The sequence below is a fragment of the Gallus gallus genome, chromosome 4, assembly GCF_016699485.2.
Source record: "Gallus gallus isolate bGalGal1 chromosome 4, bGalGal1.mat.broiler.GRCg7b, whole genome shotgun sequence".
In the NCBI taxonomy this organism is placed as follows: Eukaryota; Metazoa; Chordata; class Aves; order Galliformes; family Phasianidae; genus Gallus; species Gallus gallus.
The window spans coordinates 64,331,373-64,353,201 of record NC_052535.1 but is presented as its reverse complement, the minus strand read 5'-3'; the positions used below and the strand labels follow the sequence as shown (position 1 = coordinate 64,353,201).

General features: G+C 41.7%; 1 protein-coding gene across 9 annotated transcripts in view; it reads left to right on the top strand.

The window, feature by feature from the left end:
• The window catches only part of CRACD (KIAA1210), a 111,313-nt gene that overhangs the window by 84,939 nt on the left and 4,545 nt on the right, over positions 1 to 21,829 (top strand). For 7 of the 9 annotated variants that reach the window (XM_040699009.2, XM_040699012.2, NM_001389400.2 and 4 more), the window contains 7 exons: positions 2,323 to 2,458; positions 10,442 to 10,606; positions 12,879 to 12,944; positions 14,166 to 14,348; positions 15,784 to 18,946; positions 20,612 to 20,802; positions 21,641 to 21,809. In XM_040699009.2, the coding sequence (XP_040554943.1) occupies positions 2,323 to 2,458; positions 10,442 to 10,606; positions 12,879 to 12,944; positions 14,166 to 14,348; positions 15,784 to 18,946; positions 20,612 to 20,802; positions 21,641 to 21,809 (4,073 nt within the window). Of the gene's footprint in view, positions 1 to 2,322; positions 2,459 to 10,441; positions 10,607 to 11,113; positions 11,341 to 12,878; positions 12,945 to 14,165; positions 14,349 to 15,783; positions 18,947 to 20,611; positions 20,803 to 21,640; positions 21,810 to 21,829 lie in introns of those variants that run through there. The other 2 variants (XM_040699013.2, XM_040699011.2) reach the window with 2 other exon arrangements.

The following is a 21,829-nucleotide window of genomic DNA, read 5'->3' as shown; positions in this document are numbered from 1 at the left end:
CTTTCTGTCGTGTTTTCCAAGGCCACGCAGTTCCACCACAGCTCTGTGTACAGGCTGAGTCATGATGATTCAGTACAGAAACCCTTTTGGAAGAGAGTTTAAAAATATACTTTTATGGTTTCTCTAATAGAAGGTTTCTAAAAGAAGGCATATTACCCTTGGCAGCCAAAGGCAATCAAGTTGAGGTTTCTATTTAAAAAAAAAAATCTAGAATAGTATATAGCATCAGTTAAATGCTTCCCCTCTTTGATGGCTAAAAATGCTATGGAATATCAAACAACTCTTTGCTTGATTGCACACCGATTTGCTTCAAATGAAGCATGTTGTTCAAATAGTAATCTTGGATTAAAAAAATAGCTTTCCAGTTTTTCTGTGCTTGAGCACCAGGTGGACTGAAACGGTGAGCTCTGTGCATGTTCTTCCCAAAAGCTTGGATGATTTATTTCATGAGCACAGATATATTCTATATACAAAAAACAGAGAAGTTGTGGGAGGCTATTTTCCTATTATTTTTAGGCTACCTGTAAAAAATCTTGTTATAAATGTCACAAATACCTTATGCAAAGGCTGCTCCGCAAGTAATGCCTCCTATTTTATTATCTTGATCTGTGACATCAGAGGTGGATGTTGGTGATATGACAGGAGAGGTTGCCTCTGCCCACCAATACTCAGTTACATTTTGTTGCTGTGTGGCAGATGGCAGCAGAGGGGCAATCTGACAACATGGTGTCTGACATAGAAGTGCATGTGAAGTAAAGATGTGTCACTGAATTCCTGCATGTGGAAAAAATGGTACCCACTGACATTCATTGGTACTTGCCAAACGTTTATGGAGACCAGACAGTGGATGTGAGCACAGTGAGGTGGTGGGTGGTGCATTTTAGCAGTGGTGGTGGTGACAGTGGGTCACCTTTCACTGGTGCTGATTTTTAGAAGTGTCCATGCAGGATCTTGTTTGTGGCTGGTGAAAATAGATAGCTTTGGTGGTGACTGTGTTGTAAAATGGTATTTTGTAGCTGACAATTTGCTCTATCAAATAGCGTTATCGTTCTCTTTGTACCAGTTGTATTTTCCATGGAAATAAATAGGAGGCATTACTTTCAGAGCACCCTACATAATATAATCAGAGTTATTTTTACCTTTTATAGCATTTCTACTTGGTGAGAAAATATGATGATGATTATTAAAAAAAGAGATGATCATATCCTAGGGGACAAAACACAAATTAACAAATTGAATACATTCCATGATACGTGAATGGCACTGTTTTGTGTGCTATTAAACTACTGGCACATTTTTTAGGGGGAGAAGAAGAGAGTATATGGTTTTTCTTAAGTATATGAGGGTTAAATTTTTTTTTGTTTGTTTGTCTTTTTGCTCATCTCTCTCCGGAAGGATCTGCCTTCCTTGCTTTTGCTATTTGTTTATATTGTTCTCTATTACATCTAGAAGGTTATGTTGGTTAGATTGGTATAACAAAGTTATTTGGCGGTGGTTTTTTTTTTTCCTTTGTAAATTTGTAAGTTTGCCGAAGCTGTAAATGGATTCAGTGGAGTTGCAAATAGGTTATTAAACTGAAAGGTTTAGGAACTCTCACTTTTTTTTTAATTCTCAGTTTTCTTGAAGAGCCTTTTGGTTTAATCTCTTTCCCGTTGGTTTACAGCAGGCATGTAAGCAGGTTGTCCCTGATGCGCTCCCTACCTTTGCAACTGTGTCAAGTTTAACAGCAACATATGGGCATCTCTCTCTCTCTGTTGCTAAAAAAAAAACACGTGGGATGGCCTGATATCCTTCATATCAGTTTAATAACATTTTATTGTCAGTGTGATTATACTCAAGGTGTTAGAAATGGTTAAGTAATGAGTGTGACAAGGTTGTTCTTTCAAAGTAGACTAGTATGGTGTGTTACCTCTGCCTGTGTTAGTGCTACCTTTGCTTTGGACCTCCTGTCTTTCTTTTTTATTAACTTCTGGCTAAGCATGAAAGCAGGCTTTTTAAGCATGCAGTCTGGTAATGTATGCATCATCATCATCTACTCTGTATCCCAAAAGTAACGTTTTGATCTGAGGCTTCTAAGGGAAATTGATTTAACCTTTCAACATTTCTATTAAAAAACATCCCACTTTACATCCTCCCAAGAAGGGAAACTGTATGAGAAGGAATCATCAGCCTTTTGCTAACAGATTTGGGTACCTCTCTTCTGAGAATGTTCAAAGCTTTCACATAGAGGACAGACGGGGGGGAAATCTACACAGCAACACAGTTATGATATGAAGATACACTCTCATAAATTCATTGCTGTACTTTTTAACTGTTTTCCAGGTCTTCCCATTATTCTATGGGCAGTCGAGCTTTTTCCCATGACAGCATTTTTATACCTGATGGGAGAACAGAGAGTGAACAGGCCATCCAAGCAATGTCACAGGAGAACGTTTTAGGAAAAGTCAAAACTCTTCAGGTAAGAAACTGCAAGTGGGAAAAGTATTTAAAATGTGGTGGGAAATGGTCTCTGGAGCTCCAGAATGTATTAAGTGTGAATAAAGGTGGTTTGCTTTCTGGGCCTGGGGGGCTGTTTTTCAGCTGTGTGAATTATCTGGCCAAAAGTTGTGTGAACAGTTTGGATAATTTGCAGGAGGTCTGGGTGTTGGTCTTGAAAGGTACAGCGGTGATGCTGCAAGCATGAAACTGCATGGGTGTCTGCATCTTGTGGAATTCATATGAATTGAACTCATGGGATTGACGTCTCCTGATCCTTATGCCTTGCTTACAGATGTGGTGGGGGAAAAAAAAAGTGGGCTCAGGTGACAGCAAATGGCCTACAGAGTGAGAATTCTTTGCAAAGCTCATTTCAGTATCATTTTGTACTTACTGCATTTCTTTCGCAATCTTTTTCTCCCTGTTCTTTGGGCAGTACTTACAAAAGGCAGATACATGCAACTCTCCACAGTAAGAAGTACACCGGTAATTATATACCCAATTCAGATGGGCATTTGCTTTGAAAGAGCTTTACATGACCTGCTTTCCCTTCCTTTCCAGAATTGTATCCCATTTCTGCTCTACCTAAGTTTTTGCTTTACCTTTTGTGTATATCTGTAAGATTCAAAGCTTATGCTTATCTCTGTGCTTATCTGGACCTTGAAAGAGCTGTTCTTCAGGAGCATATATCAGTTTATTGCTGAGAATTACTGGCATGTTCTGTCCAATGCTGGTAAATTTTTAATGCTATGTAGGTGCCACTACCCTGTAGATGATTAGTACAATACCAATGATTTCTTTTACCTCCAAACTGCTACCTGGAGTCCAGCTTTTCCGCTGAGTGAAATAACAACCAAAATTTCAGGATGTAATTGTTCCTTTTCTTTTCCTGTACAGTGCTGTCAGCAAACATAGCATCTGAATGGCATTGACTATGCTGACTATAGTTAAACTTTGAAGTAAAAACCATGCTAGGACAGCTCCAATTTCTCTGTGCTGTTTTTTCAGCTTAAATTTCCCTGTGTCATTTAGATTTAATGCATGCTACTTGCTAGGCTAGAAGTCATATTTGAAATGGTTACGGGCTCTGGGCAAAGATGTGGGGTAGTTGGACCTGACTTGCAGAATTGTTTAGTGTCTTTTGCACACAAAGGCTACTGACTTCAGCAGGGAGCTGTGCCCTCCTTGCCTGTTGGACCTTGTCTTGGCTACAGTAGCTTTTCATTTAATACCTTTTCTCTTTGAAGTTTAGCTCCTTCTGTATCCGAACACCCTACAGTTTCCCATGAGAATTATTGCCTTTAATATTGTGAATGCCCATCCCTGAAAGTATTCAAGGCCTGGTTGGAAGGCAGAACCTGATCTAGTGGATGACAACCCTTTCCAAAGCAGAGGCGTTGGAACTAGTCTTTGAGATCTTTAAGGCCCTTTCCAGTCCAAGCCATTCTGTGACTGATTAAATAAAGAGAAATGCTCAAAATTAAGAGTTACTGTATTTGCTAACAACCATCTTCATTAAGCAAACAGTAACTCGAGAAACTTCAAATAAAAATAGTCATTCTTGAAAGCTACCATGGATTTTTTCATAACCCAAAATGAAGGCTCCTATTAATGAACGTGGGGCTACCTCTTACCTCTGCAAAACCTGCTGCCCAGGACATGACTGTCCCCATTACTGTAGCCATGATTTCCACAGCTGTTCCCTGAGTTTTAGGACAAGATCATGCCAAAATCTCATTGCACATTGTTAGGTGGACCTTAGAATTGGATCCAAGGTCTGACCAGTTATTCAGATTACTATTCCTTTCTGAAGGTTTTATGCAGTTTTCACTTCACAGCCCTTCCTTTTTTTCTGATGTAGTATTCCAAAAGGGTAATTTCTTTTTGCTGCACGATTTTTCAGTCAGAGAAAACACTGATACCTGTCTCCAACATCAGAACTTTCTATCTGTGTTGAAATCCCTTTCTGCAAGCTCACTCCCACTGGGAATGCCTGCATTTTTTTGAGTGGTAGAATTATATAGGCTGGAAAATACTTTTGAGATAATCAAATTCAGCCATCAACCTGACCTTCCAAGTCCCGTCACTAAGCTGTATTCCTTATTGCCATGTCCACATATCTCTTAAATGCTTCCTGGAATGGGAACTCCACCACTTCCCTGAGCAGCCCATTACAACACTTGACAGGAGCAAGATCAAGGCAGAGCAAGGAGTCAGTCATCTCTTCTAGAGCATTTCCAGCTTCTGTTTGCGTGGCAAGATGCTCCTTAGTATGGGAGTGCTGCTAGAATTCAGAGCCCTGTGCTGACTCTGAACTTGCTGTGCTCCAAGTGGAGACCTTTGCAGATTTTAACAATTTTCAGGAAATTTTGGGTGATGATACAGTAAACATTCATGCAAAACTTAAATCTTTGTTGAAAAAGACAACATGCTGACAAGCTCGATTAATAATATCATGAAAAGGGTTTTGAAATCAGAATAGAGACACAAGCAATTTAATACTGATGATGCTGGATCTCATTCTGCTGACCACTGAAGTGTTTCCCCATTCTCACGTGGCATTTCATCTGCCTTTGAAGTATTGATGAACTCACAGAAAGAGCTGTGTAATGATGCAGGACTGAGGCAGCTGGTTCAGTTTCTTATTGTAGAAGTTCTTTTTTTTGGTTGTATGTTCAAGGTAAACTAGTTCTTTCTGGTATAGCTCTCATTTATTTTTACTGATTTTCAGATTAGCAGCATTTATCTTATCAGGCCTTCCGTAAATGGATTTGGTCATGTTTTGAGGTTTCAGTGTGTGCTAGAATTTGAGCTGAGAAAAGCATGACTTCTTGTTAACTTCAGGTAGGCTTTGTGTATCCCGTAGCTGCTATTTTTGTGCTGGTTCAAGCCATCTATTATTGTAAAAGCAGTCATTTCTTTGTCCTTTGGATCTGCCAAGATTTATCATTACCTAGTTTTTAAGATCAAGTGTGAAAGTCTAGCCTTAACCTGCTTCCACCAAGAGACTCTTGGTACTCTTAATGCTGAACTCATTTAATTAATCAGGGTCTGGTGCTTTACTTATGCAACACTCTGAATGAGAACTAAGGAGTGTTTAAAGCCTAAATCCAGCACTGTATCAGAACAAGCCAGAAAGAGACTCTGGAAGCATATCTTTATAGGCTTACCTTTCATAGGCTGGTGGGTTTTTTTTATCCTTTCTTGAAAGTATGTCAGATCAATCTCTTCCTATTTTGCAGCTGTGATTGTAGATCTCACTGATGATATTTGCCAGAAAAGGTTAACAAAAGGGCAAAAGATGGAAAGCTTAGTAAGTTAAGTGGAAACCTGTTTTCAGTGTTAGTATCTTGGTGCACCTATACCACTGTCTCCCCTTTGCTGTGAGTATACCAACGTGTGGCACTGCTCTACCCCTGCAGGCTGGAGGACAGCTTGTTCACTGCCTCTTGCCTTCACTGAATATATCTCTGACACCCCTCAGGCAGTGGCAGTAAGCTGCAAGAAATATTAAAGGTTGAGTATGTCTTAGAGCTTACTGCATCTAGGAACTTCTGGGTAAATGTTTTCAGTTTATGTGGGTGTATGGTTTTTAAACAAACATACCATCCATGGTAATTCATCACTTATTACAGTGATTCATTATGATAAAAACATGTTTTGGAGATCTAGGCTTCTTGATCAAATTCTAAGGAAACAAATTTTAAATTCAGATTTCACTGGCTTTGTACTGATGAATGTCCTGGTAATACTTCTCTTGTTGCTGTCAGACTGATCAGTTTTGGAACCCATTTCTTTTAGTCATTAACATACCATAGCTAATGATCAAGCCAGGGCTTCCCCTGCTCTGCACTGCACATGTGTATTCGTCCAACCTGTTCCTCATTGCTCTTTGTATTTGCTGTTGTCCAGACCTCAGCAAGGCTGTAGAGCTGTTTGTTAAACCTCAGAGCTATTATCTTTTAACTTGATGCTCTTCTTTTTATAGAACTGGGAGTGAGTTTTCACTAAATGATCGTCCAGCTTTATATTTTCTCAGATCACTTCTTTACTGCCAATAGTTTCTAGTCCCAGTGCATCCTAATTTTTTTCTTTACATTTGACAATTTCTACTTTATGAACTGGATTTATTGCTTTTTCCGAATCATTCTAGCATTTCTTGGACACATCCCCTTACTCTCTCTCTTCCTTCTTTCTATTTATAAAAGCTCATAAAGCAATTAAATATTTAGAAAAGGTTCCAAGTTGCTGTTAACTCCAAGAGTGCTCAGACGCCACAAATCCTAGGAGTGTTTATGATGGTATTCGTAGTGTGGGCTCACCCTGTTCTTATACGCTCTTGAGTTGTTTGATTTTTTTGATCATTGTGAGAAATTTTGCAGGGCCAAGTGGGATTTCAGTGTTAAGGCTGTTCTTAGGGCATGTATTATTGATGAACTAGTAATTTCACAGTAACATATGACTAGAAAGTGTAATTTATTTATATAGGTGGGCAAGCAGGCATGAAAAATAGGCATTTGAGTTGAAGACAAAGTATTACCAGCGGTTCTTCTGAGAGTTGTTTACAGAGGATCAGCCAGAGTAGTGCTCTGTATTTTAATTTTTTAAAACTGAACAGAGAAAGTAGCTCCGTGGATCCGGGTTGGATTCACTCCAGACACAGAGCCATAAGAACGGTGTGGTTTCAGGGGGCTGAATCCAACATGCATGCAGGCAGGCAGGCATGTACACAGAGGAAGAGCCAAATTGGAGTGAAAGAGGAGGTGTGCATCCTGTGCAGGAGATGTTCATCTGGGCTCACTGCTGGTTAATATGGAAGGTTTGTTCTGTGGCATTTCCTATGCGAACACAAAGAATGCTTTGAAAGTTGAAGCTTTTTAATTCACCACAGGTGCCAAGTAATGCAGAGCAATTTCACTTTGGAGTTTTATTTTTGAAGCTATTAATGTTAAGCTGGAGTAAAGATGTCAGTTCAATAGTATCGTGTTCTAGCAAACTATTTTACATGAAGTAAAGGTGGATCTGTGTCATGGAAGATTTTAAAGATGGAATGAGTGCAGAAGTATAAACCTTTTTCTAAATTTTCAATATTTCTTTGGTTTTGTTAACTAAATGCATGATTTACAACTGCAGTACAGGATATCTTAAATAAAGCAGTGGGATTGTGACCCCAAGGTTGTGTTTTGGTAAGTACTGTACTGTACACAACCATGTTGTGTACACCTCCTGTACCTTGCAGCATGTAAGGGCAGAGTGAAGTCACAGGGCCAAGGCCACATCCTTCCATTGAAGCCAGCTGGTGGGCACAGTTGAGCAAGAAGAGATGGGGGTGCAGATCCCCTAGGTAGGGAGCAGCCCCAGCGTGCTTGGTTCCTGCTCCTGAAGAGGTGAGGTGGAGGCAGCTGTGACTTCCCAAGCACAGCTTTGCCCCATGCTGAATGACACCTTGCTCAGAGCCACCTGCTTTGAGTGTGAACAGACACGCTTATGCACCACTTGAATCACAGAAAATGTGGGCGTGAGGTCAGCTGCGGCTGGAGCCCATGCTCCAGATTAGTGGTCCGATTCAGAAGCTCCCGTGTGTGGGCCCATTGGCCGTTGTTTCATGGTCAAGTGTGGTAGCAGTTCGTTGCCTAGCATGTTTTGTAATGTCTGTGCAAAATACCTGTCTGCAAACTGAGGGATGAAGAAACTGTGCTGGAGATGGTAAGAGTGGAAGCGGAAGGTACAGGCAGGAGATGTTCAGCTGTTTCTAGCTGACAATGAGACTTTGGTGCAGGATGGTAATTTCTGACTGCTGAATTAAAAGCCTTTTTGCACAAACCAAAAGAGACCAGGTGCATTTAACTGAGAGCAGCATTCATCTGTGGATATTTCTGCAGGGTATTTAAGCATCCTGTGCGTGACTGCACAATCGTGGAACAGAACAGCAAAATGTCACGCCTGCAATTTCTAATGACTGGAATTGCAAATAATCCTCCTTAGGCAACTGTCGCCCACGTGCTGTCAGCACGGGGTTTATAGATGTGTCCTGAAATATTTGTCTAAGACAAACGTTTAAGAAATGCAAAGCAGACGCTTCTTTTCAGGGAATATGGTCTCTTTTCAGCGCACTTGAAGCTTAAATAAATGTATCTCTCCATCTCTGGGTTGCTCTACCTGAATGTGTTCTTCCAAGTCAAACCTGTGGATCTTACCTTTTCATTCGGGGATGGTGCAGTTTTGGGGTTCTTCTGATTGACCAGGTAGAGAATGTATTTGTATGAATTTGTAAGAAGATAGCTGCAGTTCAGCTAGAGTATATGCACGTTTTCAGAAAAGAGTAAGGAACAGATTTTATGTTGTTTTGTGAAAGCAACCAGAATAGATTGGCTTAGTGGTACCAATAAGCTGTTTGAGATTTAGATGTATAGTATTCAGCATTGGTTTTGTAGATGAGTGTGCACTGAAAGCAATAGGCCACGGAAAACTGTTAATGAAGTTTATTTAAGCTATTTTTTTTTTAAGTAAATAATTACAAAAAGAGCCTTTTATCCTATAAGTAATGTGAGGGCTATTACATTTTTTTTTATATCTTTAAACTCATGCATGTCTGAGTGTAAAAATCTTTACAAGTCAAAGTAATTTAAAAATCTGTGTGTAGTCCAGAAATATTGGGGTTATCCTATTTTCTGGAAATACCTGGAAAACATAATTTCAGACCTTTATATGTACATGTACATGTTCTTCCATTGCATCCTCAATGGCTATTAAAAAACCTGTTCTTTATAAAGTTAAACCCAGTCAGCACAATAGCTTCATTGACACACAGCTCCCACTGTATGCTGCACTCACGTTAGATCAAGAACTTGATCAGAAGATGGAAAGAGTAACAGACCTCCCTTCCACCAAAACAGTTTGCACCACCTGTATGTGTGTTCAAGCACAACTACAGCCTTCAGTGTGTTTGTTCTCTCTGACTCCCACTTGCACAGCGGACACCTGTAACATTTCAAGTCAGAGAGCTGTATTTGTAACACAGAAATCTGGAAGGATTTTGTGGAACCCTTGCTGTTAGACAGTAGGTGCACTAACAGTAATCTGGGTGGAAATAAACCTCTGCCATTCAAAACTACCCGCTATTTCAACATGCTCTACTTGATGAATTGCATTATTTTCTGTCAAAATTCACATGGGCATACACTGTTCTAATTTAATCACTTGATCATGTGGAGTCCCTGTGTGTATTTTTACCAGATTTCTGTATCAAACTATTAGAAACTATTAGATAATGTTTTGCAGTTGGTATAGGTAAACTTAGGCGAGAATGTTGTCCACTGAGCAACGCTGAAAGGAGGGCTGATCTGACTTGAATCCTTTTAGAGGTCTACCCAGTGCTATTACAGGATTCCTTCCCTTGCCAGCTGTTCACCTGAGCCATGTTCATGATTCTGTGGTATAGAAAAAGATACACTCTTGTTCTATGTGATACCTACTGTAAGCTTCTGTATTTCTCAGTGAAACTTGTATTGGGATCCATGTAGGAACCAGAAACTGGGCAGTTTGAATTCCTTGGGGGTACATTTGGGTCGTGATATTATCATTTCTTTGTGATGGTAAGTCTTGGTAATTAAATAGCTTTATAAGCAGTCTTAATCTAGGACATAGATTATGAAAATAGATGGAAAGTTGCAAAATTCACAAAATTCACAATAAATTTGCAGCACTGATGAAAACTGAAGCTGATCACCCCAAACCAGAACTTAGGCAGTGAATTCCTGTTCTTGGTCACTCTGTGGGGGCGAATAGAGAGGGAGGGGCCACCATACTGCAGCAGCATGAGCCTCAAGATGGTCTGGAGCCAGAAGTTGTCCTGAGTATTTCTGTGCTGCTTCCATGTGGAGAAGGGGCACATGTGGGAGATTTGGCTTGTTTTGCTCATAATCTAAATACACTTTTTTTTCCCCTCCCTCTTTTTGTTTTTCAGCAACAGTTGGCCAAGAATATAAAATTTGGGCAGCCTCCGCAAATGACAATTTCTGGGAGGACAATGGGGGAGGCAAATGCTAGTGTAGAAGAGGATGCATTTCTTGGTAGCCTCATGGAGATTGACTCTCAACAGGACACGGTGCTCTCAGAGAGTGGTAATAAAGTAAGCACTTCAAATTGACGTTTTCATGGCTTTATAGTGATAATAAACCAGTAAAGTTCACCAGGGCATAACAGATGTCTCCAGTGAGGCAGAGCCAGGCTCAGTGGCTGCTGTATGTGGGTGGGATTGCACAGCTCATGCATCTTGGACTGGTGAGAAGTGTGTGCTCTTGGCTTCCTGAGTTAGGTCCCAGAGTCTTGCCAATCTGAGCGTCTGCTCTGAACCTCCAGCAAAGCATGTGTTACTCACAGGGTAGCCAGCAGACTGGATTTTTAACTGCAACAGAATATGTCTTGAAATATGGTTTTCCCAGCACAGAAAGTTGTGTGCGGCATCTTTGGCAAAACTGAAAATCATTGCAAAATGAGAGAGGTATGGAGACTAAATCCCCAAGATCCGTGATACCCATATTCCTCACAGACAGGAATTGAAGACATACGAGGTGGTGGAACATTTGAGAATGGTTTATAAACCCAAATGTGCAATATTATTCAAATGATGATTCAGGTTCTCTACAGAGACTTTGATACCAGGAACTGCAGGATGCGGGTATCTAGAAGGGACTTGTTCTGACACTGAAGAAACACAGCGAGGGATGGAAGCTCTCTGGAAATTCTCTGCTGCGAGGCTCGTTCTTGAAGTTGCTGTAATGGCTGAAGTGAACGTGGGGGACAAAGAGGCAGTCTTCCCTGCCTGAAGAAGGCTGACATTGTGCCAGGGTACCCCTGTGGAAGGTACACAGCAACCCCACCATGTACATGCAGCTGATAAAATCCTGGAGGGGAACCAGGGCGTGAGCCTCTGCTCATGGGTGCTGAAGCCAGCACTGGCTATGTGAAATGCAATGAATGTCCTCTGCAGGTCATGCCTATGTTCAGCCAGATTTACAGGAGAGAGACTCATGGCTGAGGTGGCCCAGTCTTCATTCGTCTCAAGAGGCAGCATAGCTCTCTGTTACTGCTTCCTTCGTGGCAGTAGTTGGAGTTGTCAGGGAGCTAGGCACTTGGGTAGGAACTGCACACTCACACCTACCCATTAGCAGTCTGGAAGACCAGAAACACAGGAGAAGTGAGGTATGTTTCTTCTGCTTCACAAATAATCCCTTGTGAAGGAATCAGCTAAGAGCATCCTTCGTGCCTCAAAGCACAGCGGGACAGTGGCAGGTTTTGGCTACATAGCCTGGTACTGGGAGAAGACTCCCATACCGCCATATATTCTCTGCAGATGATTTCTGTGCTTCGAGAGACCAGAACATCACCTGGTGACCTCCAGCTGGAAAGAAGAAAGAATCACAAAAAAAATCACAGGGAGTACCCTTGTGTAATAGAGAGAGAGAGAGGTTCAGGCCTCTCAAATACTATGCTCTGAAAGCAGAATTAATGCTGCTTTGCATAGTTTTCTTATAACACAGAAGGAGTGAACGTTGGTATTCCCAGGAAATCGTGGTTCAAAGTACATAGGTAGATACCTATAAGTCAATGCTGAGTTTCCAGAGTGCTCAGCACTTTGCTTTATCCTGCTGAGCACTGCTTGCTGCCTGCTTTATCAGAGACTTCTGCTGCATGGCACCCTGCTTGGTTTCAGTTCCAGTCTCTTCTGGTGGTCTTGTAGCAGCTCCATGTGCTTATCTGTGTGGGTCTGGGGGAGCTGGTGGCTGGGACCATGTAGCACTGTAGTGCTTCAAGCTTCCTATGCTGGCTTTTGACTTCTGATTTTCCTAAATTGGATCGATGGCAAGACTTATATTTAAGCTATATTTTTATGCTTTGTACTATTAATCTGTTCAGAAGGAAGAACTGTACTTTTTCATGTGCACTTGGTGTAATGGGATCCAAACATTCATTTAGTGATGACGTAATACTGTGATATAACAATTAAAAAATGTTTCTGGATGCATTTAGAATCCCCTTGTGTGAGCTGGCTTCAAGCAGGACAGTAGCTATGGAGCTCTGGTAGGCTCAGGTCACTCTGTGAAGAATGGAAGTCACTGAGAATCTTGAGCTGCAGCTCTGTGCAGCAGAACTGATGCCTGGCTGGGCACAGACCAGGTTCTTAGTTTTCACTGGGCCTAGAGCAGGAGAAAATTAAGGAGCAATGAGAAAATGATAGTATTTAGAACCAAGAACTGTTTATCCAGCAGTCCTGCAGTGACAGGAAATAAGACTTGAGAAAACAGAATCTACTATAACTGCATGATTTCACAAGTTCGTTGAACCATATTTATTAGATTCTGTATGTTTTAATATCCAGCTGTGCTAATCTTGTTTTCTAGTCAGCTGACACTCCAGATCTGTTGAGACCAATGAATTTGCCTGGAACAGGACAGATGGAAGAAAAGGTAACGAAAGCCTAACATTTGGTTTTTGTTTTAATGTACGTTGCTTTGTTTCATGGTCGTCATCCAAGATCTTGTGAACATTGCACGGTTTTGGGGATAGTAAGTCAGCAATCACTAAGATTGTGAAATCTGGTTCTGTAGTGAGAGTTGATTGCAGGGAACAGCAGAACTCAGTCTCTGCTGGTCCTACAACATTCCTGCTTTTGAAGTATTAGTCACAGAGCCATGATTTTCCTAAGTACTTCTACTGCTTTGTTATGTCTGCATGTGATTCAATAAGCGTATGTAAAATGTTCCATCAGCTTTAAGTAATTGGTTCCATAATTAGCATATGTTTAACCTCAGAAAACTGCAGGGATGTTGAAAACAATGTGTGTGACTTTGTTTCCTTACAGAAAATGTTTTCTCCCTTTTTTTCTGTCTTCTTTTTTTCACTGGGGTTGTGCCAAACACAGGTCTCAGGATGATAGCTCAGTGTTTTACAGGAGAGGCTGTGGTTCCAGGCTCAGTCTTACACGTGTAGACACGCAGTTCCACTGTACTCATGCCCCTTGTCTCACTAAATTACTTTCTTGTATTTGCAGTTTCTGAACCAAAACATTTGAAGTGCATCAGGAAAAGCACCAAAGCCAGTATTCTTATGCTTCATTTTTTGTTGTTGCTTGGTGCTACCTTGGACATCTCCGCATGGCTGTGTGGAGGGAGGCTTGTCTGCAGGCTCTGTCTGAGACCCCACAGCTTAGTCATCTCCCACACAGACAGTACCGCTCTGTAGCTGCTCTATCATAAAGCTTAGATAACTCATTCTGATTTCCTCTTCCTGAAGTGCGTCATATAAAATATTTAAAGATGCACATGTTTTTCAGTAGGCAAACTTCAAAATGTCCTGAGGGAGGCTGGTGAAAGCTCTGCCTTTGTCCTTGTTGTTCCCAACAGCTTCGGAGCAGAGCTGACATTTTTTGTGGAAAAAAGTCAGATAGAACGAGTAATTTTTATGTAAAAGATAGGAAAATGTGTGTGGTTCTGGAAACAGGAAAATGTTACAGCTGTACAGAGCTCATAATTTCTGTAGTGGAAAAATAGGGCTTGAGATAACAAATAGTTATAAGCTAATAGTTCCTTTGAATTCAAAACTGCCAAGTTTTGTTGTATGTATGTTTGTTTGATTTTAAATTGGGTGAGCAGCTTAATAGAGGCTTCTTGTATTTGTGATACAAACAGGTAACTCCAGTCAAGTCATCTCGGCCAAAAAGACAATTTTCCTGTTCCGGCACAATTGAAACAATCAATCTGGATGCAGTTCCCCAGGCTGTTGCTCGTCTAGACAACAGTGCAGCTAAACACAAGCTGTCCGTAAAGCCAAAAAAGCAGAGGATGTCCAGAAAGCACAAGAGATTAACAAAGGTATTGAACCTTCAGTGAAATAACGAGAGGAGGAGGTTGCTTTTGAAGCTGTGTACAAAATAGGCGTACCTGAGCGCACCAGTTGTAGCAGAGGACTGCCTTTAAGATGTAATTAATATTAATTAGAGACAGCTAGTGAAAGCTTCTTGGATAAATCTCGTGTCTTCAGGCCAAAACAAAATAGATGATTGCTTTATTTTGTTTTGGAATCAAGACCTAAAGATGAAACCCTACCTGGAGATAAGGTGCAATGAAGTTTTAATATTGCTAGCTGAAACAAATGCTATTTAAATCTGAGGCGCTCCCACTAGGATTCTAGACTCAAGAGAACTTTCTGATTCTAGCTAATCTAGTTAAAAAGCTAATAATAAACATTAGGACATAATGGTCTGCAGCATCTGGAAAATAGTGCAGGTTCTGACAGTGCTGACATCATTGTCTTACAGGAAAGAATAAGACATGAGTAATGCAGCTCTTCCTACAACTTCGAGAGCGACTTAACAAATCCTAGCTCTAATACGCTTACTGCATGGTTACTCTGTTTTTTATCCTGACATCTTATCAGCATTTATAAATGGGGCTATTCAACTAGTACAACATATAGGAGAGGCCACTGATCCTTCTTATCCACTCTTGCGATGAAGAAATTAAATTTAAGCATTTAGTTTGTTTTTGCTTAACTGGAGCCAAATAACAACTGTACAGATAAGAGCTGGGCAGGGCATTAACCAATCTGTTTTCCTCGTGGAAAGTGCTGGGCAGCACTGTTCAGGTGCAGCTCATCTTCATTACAGAGATAAGAAGTAAGCTGTGAAAAAGATCGGTCTTCTGTTTATTGTAGGCATTGCACCTACCTGCCAGTGCTGCAGGGCAAACACACAGAACCAGGCAGTAGTTAACATGTGCCTTGGAACAGCATAGCATTGCTGGGCAGCCCTTAGAACCAGAGACTCAGTCACTGTGGTCAGGCTTTGAGAAAAGCAGCCAAATTCTGTTTCCCTGAGCACTGTTCTTTCCTGATTAGCATTGTAGTGCTCCTTTATGTTAACAGGTAGATTTATCACAAAAGAGCTGGCAAAACAAATGCCCCGAGGCAGGTGCTAATTATTTCAAGCTTTATGAACAGAGTTCTAAGTAATAGAACAGAGTATGAAACTTCATATTCCTCAGCCTTCTGAAATGGCAGATCTCAGCCTGGATTAACTCGTACTTCTAATAACGACCGTTAAATTAACATTGTACTGTTGAGATACTTTCTTTCTTACAAAGGCTATCATCTGTACAGGTAAGAGGAATGGTATTTGTGAAGAAATTAACTATAAATTGAGATGTGTTGGTTCGAGATCTGAGTCATTGTCTTTCTTTTTTTTCACTGTAAAGAACAACAAGTCAGTAGGCAATGTTAACTAACTCCATACTTGTCTCCCTATTTTAGGGATCACAAAGCTTAACGATAACAGAATTTGAGCCAGAGGATCTAGAGACTGAGCTGTTTGTAGACAGATACCCAGGTTATAATGGACACGTCACTGCAGACAAGCTAATCCAGAACAGAGATGAGCCAAAGCAGCTGCAGCTGGCAGAGGAGAAAAGAATTGAAGATCACTGGGGGATCCTTGAAGCCGAAAAGATAAGGCAGATTGTAGAAATGGAAGAACAAAGAGAACTGGAAGAACAAAGGTGCCAAGAGCTGGAGGAGCAGATGCAAAAAGAGCAAGAGAGAAGGGACAGTGAAAAAGAGAGTAGTCAGTATCTCCTCAAAGGAGAGATATCTTTGAAAATTGAAGTGCAAATCTGCCAGGAAGAGGAGAGAAGACTGCTGGAGGCAGAGAAGAAGCAAGAGCTGGAGAACCAGACATGCCAGGAACTGGAAGAGCAGAGGCAGAGGGAGTTGGAGGAACAACAGGGACCGGAGCTGGAGCAGCAGAAGTCTGAGGAACAGGACGAGCAACAGAGACAGGAACTGGAAGAACAGAAGCACCAGGAATGGGAAAAACAAGAGAGAGAGAAGCTGGAGGAACAGAAGCACTGGGTGTGGGATGAACAGCAGAGACAGGAGCTGGAGGAACAGAAGCGTCAGGAACACAGACAAGAGCTGCAGCAGCACTGGGAACAGGAGGAGCAACAAAGACAAGAGTTGGAGGAGCAGAAATGCCAGGAACAGGAACAACAGAGACAGAAGCTGGAGGAACGGAAGCACTGGGAACTGGAGAAGCAGAAGAGGCAAGAGCTAGAGGAGCAAAAACACCAGGAATGGGAAGAGCAAAAGCACAAGGAGCTGGAGGAGCAACAGAGAAATGAGCTGGAGGAGCAGGAGAGGCTAGAGCTGGAAGAACTGAGGCAACACGAGACTGAGAAATGGTGTCAGGAGGAAGAGGAAAGAAATCAGCTGGAGGAACAAAAAGAACTAGTGGAACAAAATAAGGAAGAAAAACAGAGACAAGAGCTAGAAGAGGAAGAGCTTCCAGAAGCTGAAATAAAACTGAAGCAAGAGAAAGAGGTTGAGGGCCCCAGCCAACAGAAGAAAGATGAGGAAGAAATGCAGCATTTGAAGGAAAGAGAAAAGACAGAGGAAGACCAACCCCAGCAGCTACCGGAGAAGAAACAGAAGCAGGAAGAACCAAGAAAACATAAACTCACCAAACAAATGCACTTGGAAAGTACAGACATTGTGCAACAAGATGAACTGAAACAGCAAAAGGAACAAGAGTGGAACAAACTGGAAGAGCAGAAAATAGACACAGAAGGGCAAAATCTTCATCGGAAGCAACAGGAAAAATCCTTGGAGCAGCAAAATGACAAGAATGAGCTGTGGTCTGGGGGGGCTGATAGGAATCCAGCAAATGACAAGCTCCAGGAGAGACCAAGACCCCAAAAAATCAAACAGCCTGAAAAAGGCAATAAAACAACAGAAGAAATCCTGTCCCAGAAACTGAAGAGAGAAGTTGATGCTCAAGAGCAACAGCGAATTGGGGAAGAACTTAGGTGGCAGGAGGTGGATGAAAGACAAACTGCATCCAGACCCTTCACATTTCAAGTGTCTTCTGGAGATAAACAGATCATATTTCAGAAAGTAAATCTGAGTCCAGTCATGCCTGCTAAAGGAGCAGGACTCTCTTCTCCATCCGTCAAGGACAGCAGGATGCACGCCTCCAGCAAGGGCTCTCATACGCTCCCATCATCTGTGTGTGTTCCCCATACAGCCATTCTGGTTACTGGAGCACAGCTGTGTGGCACAGCAGTTAACTTGAACCAGATAAAGGACACAGCTTGTAAATCATTGCTTGGCTTAACAGAAGAGAAAAAAAATGTGGATATTCCTTCACCGGAGAAAGCCCAGAAAAAATCTCCTGGTCCCAAACCCAGCAGCAGTAAAATGAAATACACACAAGAGGCGTTGGACCAGGCCACGTTAGCTGAGTGGGCCTCTATCCGTTCTAGAATCTTAAAGAATAAGGAAAATGGCAAATACAATGAGAAAGACAGAGTAAATGTCTGCAGACACAGTGATGACTGGACGCCCCGGGGACGAGGTTCTCCTCATGGTAACTTGAGGAAAACCCTATCTGCAAATGCAAAGTTCTCAATAACACCAGCGTGGCAGAAATTTTCAGAAGCTTCCAAAACCAATTCAGGCACTGAGAATATAAGTGCAGCAAAAGGCAATGAAAAAGTGGCTGTGGGAAGAAACATTGGCTTGTCCACTGATGCAAATGAGGATGCAGTATCCACATTTAAGGATAACTTATCTGAAATGGCTAAAGAGAAAATAGAAACCCACAGTGAAATTACAGACAACACAGAAGGTTGTAAATTTGCAAAAGATCTTCCGTCTTTCCTTGTTCCGAGTTTTCCCCGTTCTCCAGGTAAAGAGTTACCCCAACCCGAACTTCCAGGTGCTCTGGAAAATCAGCAGAGTAACAGCACAAAAAAACCAGATAAACCAGCACCAAATGGAGAAGAGAACGTTTCTCCCTTTGGGATAAAGTTACGGAGGACAAACTATTCTTTACGTTTCCATTATGATCAACAGGTGGAGCAGAGGAAAAAGAAAAGGTACAGTGCAGGAGACAGTTTTGATGGTGTGCCTGACCCGCTACTCACAACAGAAGGTGAAAAGGAATCAGCTGTTTTTGCTCCACAAGAGAGTACATCCCCTGGCACAGGGAGAGCGAATGTCCACGGCAGTTTAAAAGACTCAAAAGATTCTTCAGTTATCGTGTTGGAGATTTCACAACCAGTGGGCGCACCACTGCCACCCCCCAGCCAGAGTGCTTTACCTCCTCGTGAGAAACAAGCGTGCAAATCGCTGTTCCCACAGAAACCTGCTTTAGCTCCGAAGCCTGCCAGCCAGACACCTCCATCATCTCCTCTCTCGAAAATGAACCGATCACACCTGGCTGATACGCTGGGGCAGAGGTTTGTTAAGGCTGAATCGGACGGGGGCTGGAGAAAAGATGACAGAGCAGTGCCTCCTGTGGCACTGAACGAGAGCAAAAATGAAGAGGAAGAAATCAGAGAGAAGAAGTCATTTTTCCCATCTCTGAGTATTCCCTGGAGAGAAAAAAATGACAAAAAGCCTGAGCCATTGAAGAAAGGTATGTGCTTAAAAAAAAAAGTCATTTAGCGATTGCCTGCAATTCCAAAAGGAGATCCTGAAGTCCAGAGGAAGAAATCTGGTCTTAAGCTATAATTTTTACCTGTCATATTATGTGTGGAGTGCTACTGCTTTGCATAGGGTTGTCTGACAGAATGAGACTTCCTAACCCCACAGCTTAATTCAGATACATACAAACTCAATGCAGCCAGCGTGTCCTGCTTCAGAAAGTGAATTTCAAGGAGGTGACTGAAGTGAGTTTTCCTTGATAGAGGTGTTACCTAGTAAGGCAGACATGGACTTGTGTTTTCTGTGTAATGGTGCCATCAAAGTGGCGGGAGTCAGTTTTATAATTTGCATCATATTGTATCTATTCTGGGGTGAATAGTATTTAGCTTAAGGAGATCTTAAGAAAGGAAATAGGATCTAGCTGCCGTTGTAGTACCTGACCTGGGCGTATTCTCTACCAACCTACAGCAGGGCATGAGTCTGCATTTCAGCAGCACTCTTCAGTAGCACGAGTACTGACAGTGGCCATAGTGGCTCTTCAGAGGAAGGTTGAAAGTCCCTGGGTCCTGAAATACTGCTCAGTAGGAATGGAAAAAGTACCTTGTCAGCGTGAGGTCACTCAGAGGAGTGAGGCCAAGAATCCAGCAGTTATTTGGGAAATCCCTTTTTTTCCCCATTCTTGTCTTCTGTAAGCATCAAGACTTCTAAAACTGTATCTCAGCGAACTGCTACTTACAGTTTCTGTGAACAGATAGACTTTTTCCTTTCACTTTTAAATGAGGATTTTGGAAACTAGTTGCAGGCACAGCTGCGCTCTGGGAGAGCAGGGCCTGGGACCTTTGAGGGTTTCTGTGCTCTGCAGGAGAATCTCTGCACCCACAGTGCTGCTCACAGTGCGCCCTCAGTGCCATACACAGCTCCATACTGACTACAAGACCCAATTTTGTACAGGATGCTTGCTGTCGGAGATGCTTTTAGCCTCAAACACTTTTTGCAAACACGAGTATAGATATTTAGTTATGTGGTATCAGACTTACAGGTACTTTGGCTACTAGTTTCAATGAAGCTTTTCAAGTAATTGCTTAAATAAAGCCTGGTTTGTTTATGGGAATAGCCAAAGGCAACAAGAGCAAGAAAGGAGTAATTCAGGTTTCTGCTGTCTCTGTCCCAGTTCAGTGGAGATAGCAGATAGCTTTGGAAAATCCAGAAGGCTTTTGTGCTGCAGAAGAAAAGGTTACATCCACCTTTCATTCCTCTTGAATCACTGCATGGAATGAGAAATCAACTAATGCTCAAATATCAATTTAATATTGCTATATATTAACATATAGCATATATAACATATAGCAATATTAAATAGTATGAAATAATAAAATAAAATAATAAAAGTAATTTAAAATAATAAAATAAAATATTAAGAGGCCGCATTTATCAGACTACAGAACTTTCAACTTGGCTGAAGTATGAGTGTGTTGAATTAGGTTTTATTCTTGAGGCATTAAAAACTCATTCAGAATCTGACAGTTCCTGAAGGCCTGTGAACGGCACAGAAGTCCATGAGCTTAGCTGCAGAGTTTCACAAGGTGGGAAGTTGTACTGGTTACTTGAGCCAATGGAAATCCCTTACTCAACCAATTATTTTCATGTTTCCTTTCAGAAAAACCAGTCCTCCAGAGCAGACACTCTTTGGATGGCTCTAAATTGATGGAAAAAGTTGAAACTTCACAACCACTGTGGATCACATTAGCACTGCAAAAGCAGAAGGGATTTCGTGAGCAGCAAGCTACTAGGGAAGAGAGGAGACAAGCCAGAGAGGCAAAGCAAGCAGAGAAGCTGGCTAAAGAAAATGTAGGTATCATTAGAAATACCAGATACCATTAGAAGTATTAGCTAGTTGTTATTATGTGAAGTATTTCCATGCGTGGTTGGTTTGTAAGACTTCATAAAAACGAAGATGACAGTGAGTAAATAGCAGCCTTAAGGGCTGGAGTTCCCTTTTGCAGAACTCCAGTAGAAAGTAATGTGCAACATCTCATGACAATCATAGCATAAACTCTGGTGCCTTAACATCAAAGTTAATGGTAATCATAAGCCTGCCCACTGTACAGCTGGTGCAGCAGAAAAATGGCATGGAACATGTTTCTTTCAAGGCTTGAGTACTGCAGTACTTGTAATACTTGGATACCAGACGGATGAATGAAAGAAATGAACTGTCATGCAAAACTTTCAGGTGCTTAAAACAGGCTATACAAGCAGTGATGCTGTATCTAGATACTGTGGATGGTAAAAAGGGAAGCTGTGTGGATAACTGTATGTTTTAATGTCTGTGATGAGAGCTACGTTTCTCACAGACAGATCCATAGTCAGAGATGAACATAATTGGTAGAAGAAAACAGCAGTAGGTGTGAAGTCGCCCTGTTCCTCTGTGCTCTGTGTAACAGGTAGGGTGGTTCATCCTGTTCAATATTTTGACTGAAGTGACAAACTGCAAGAATTAATTCTGCTGCTTTCTCTCACAAGCTTTAATAACCGTTACTTTTAGAAGTATCGGAGTGTTTGGATTCTTTGCCTGAAAGGAAAGCAGAGGAAAGGACAAGCAATGAATGAAAGCATCAAGTGCAACACCTCTTACTTGTGGCTGCCTTGTGACAGATTGTTTCTCATTTACCATTTTCCTCTGTTCTAGGCTGCTGTGAGTAATCAATCAGACAATAAAAGCAGCAGCAGCAGCAAAACGAGCGCACTGCAGAAACCTACACCTCAGGAAGGGGAGAAGAAAATCGAGACGGCTGTGTCAAGACTAGAACGAAGGGAGCAGCTGAAGAAGTCTAACACCCTTCCAACTTCTGTGACAGGTACAGAGAGATTCACCTTT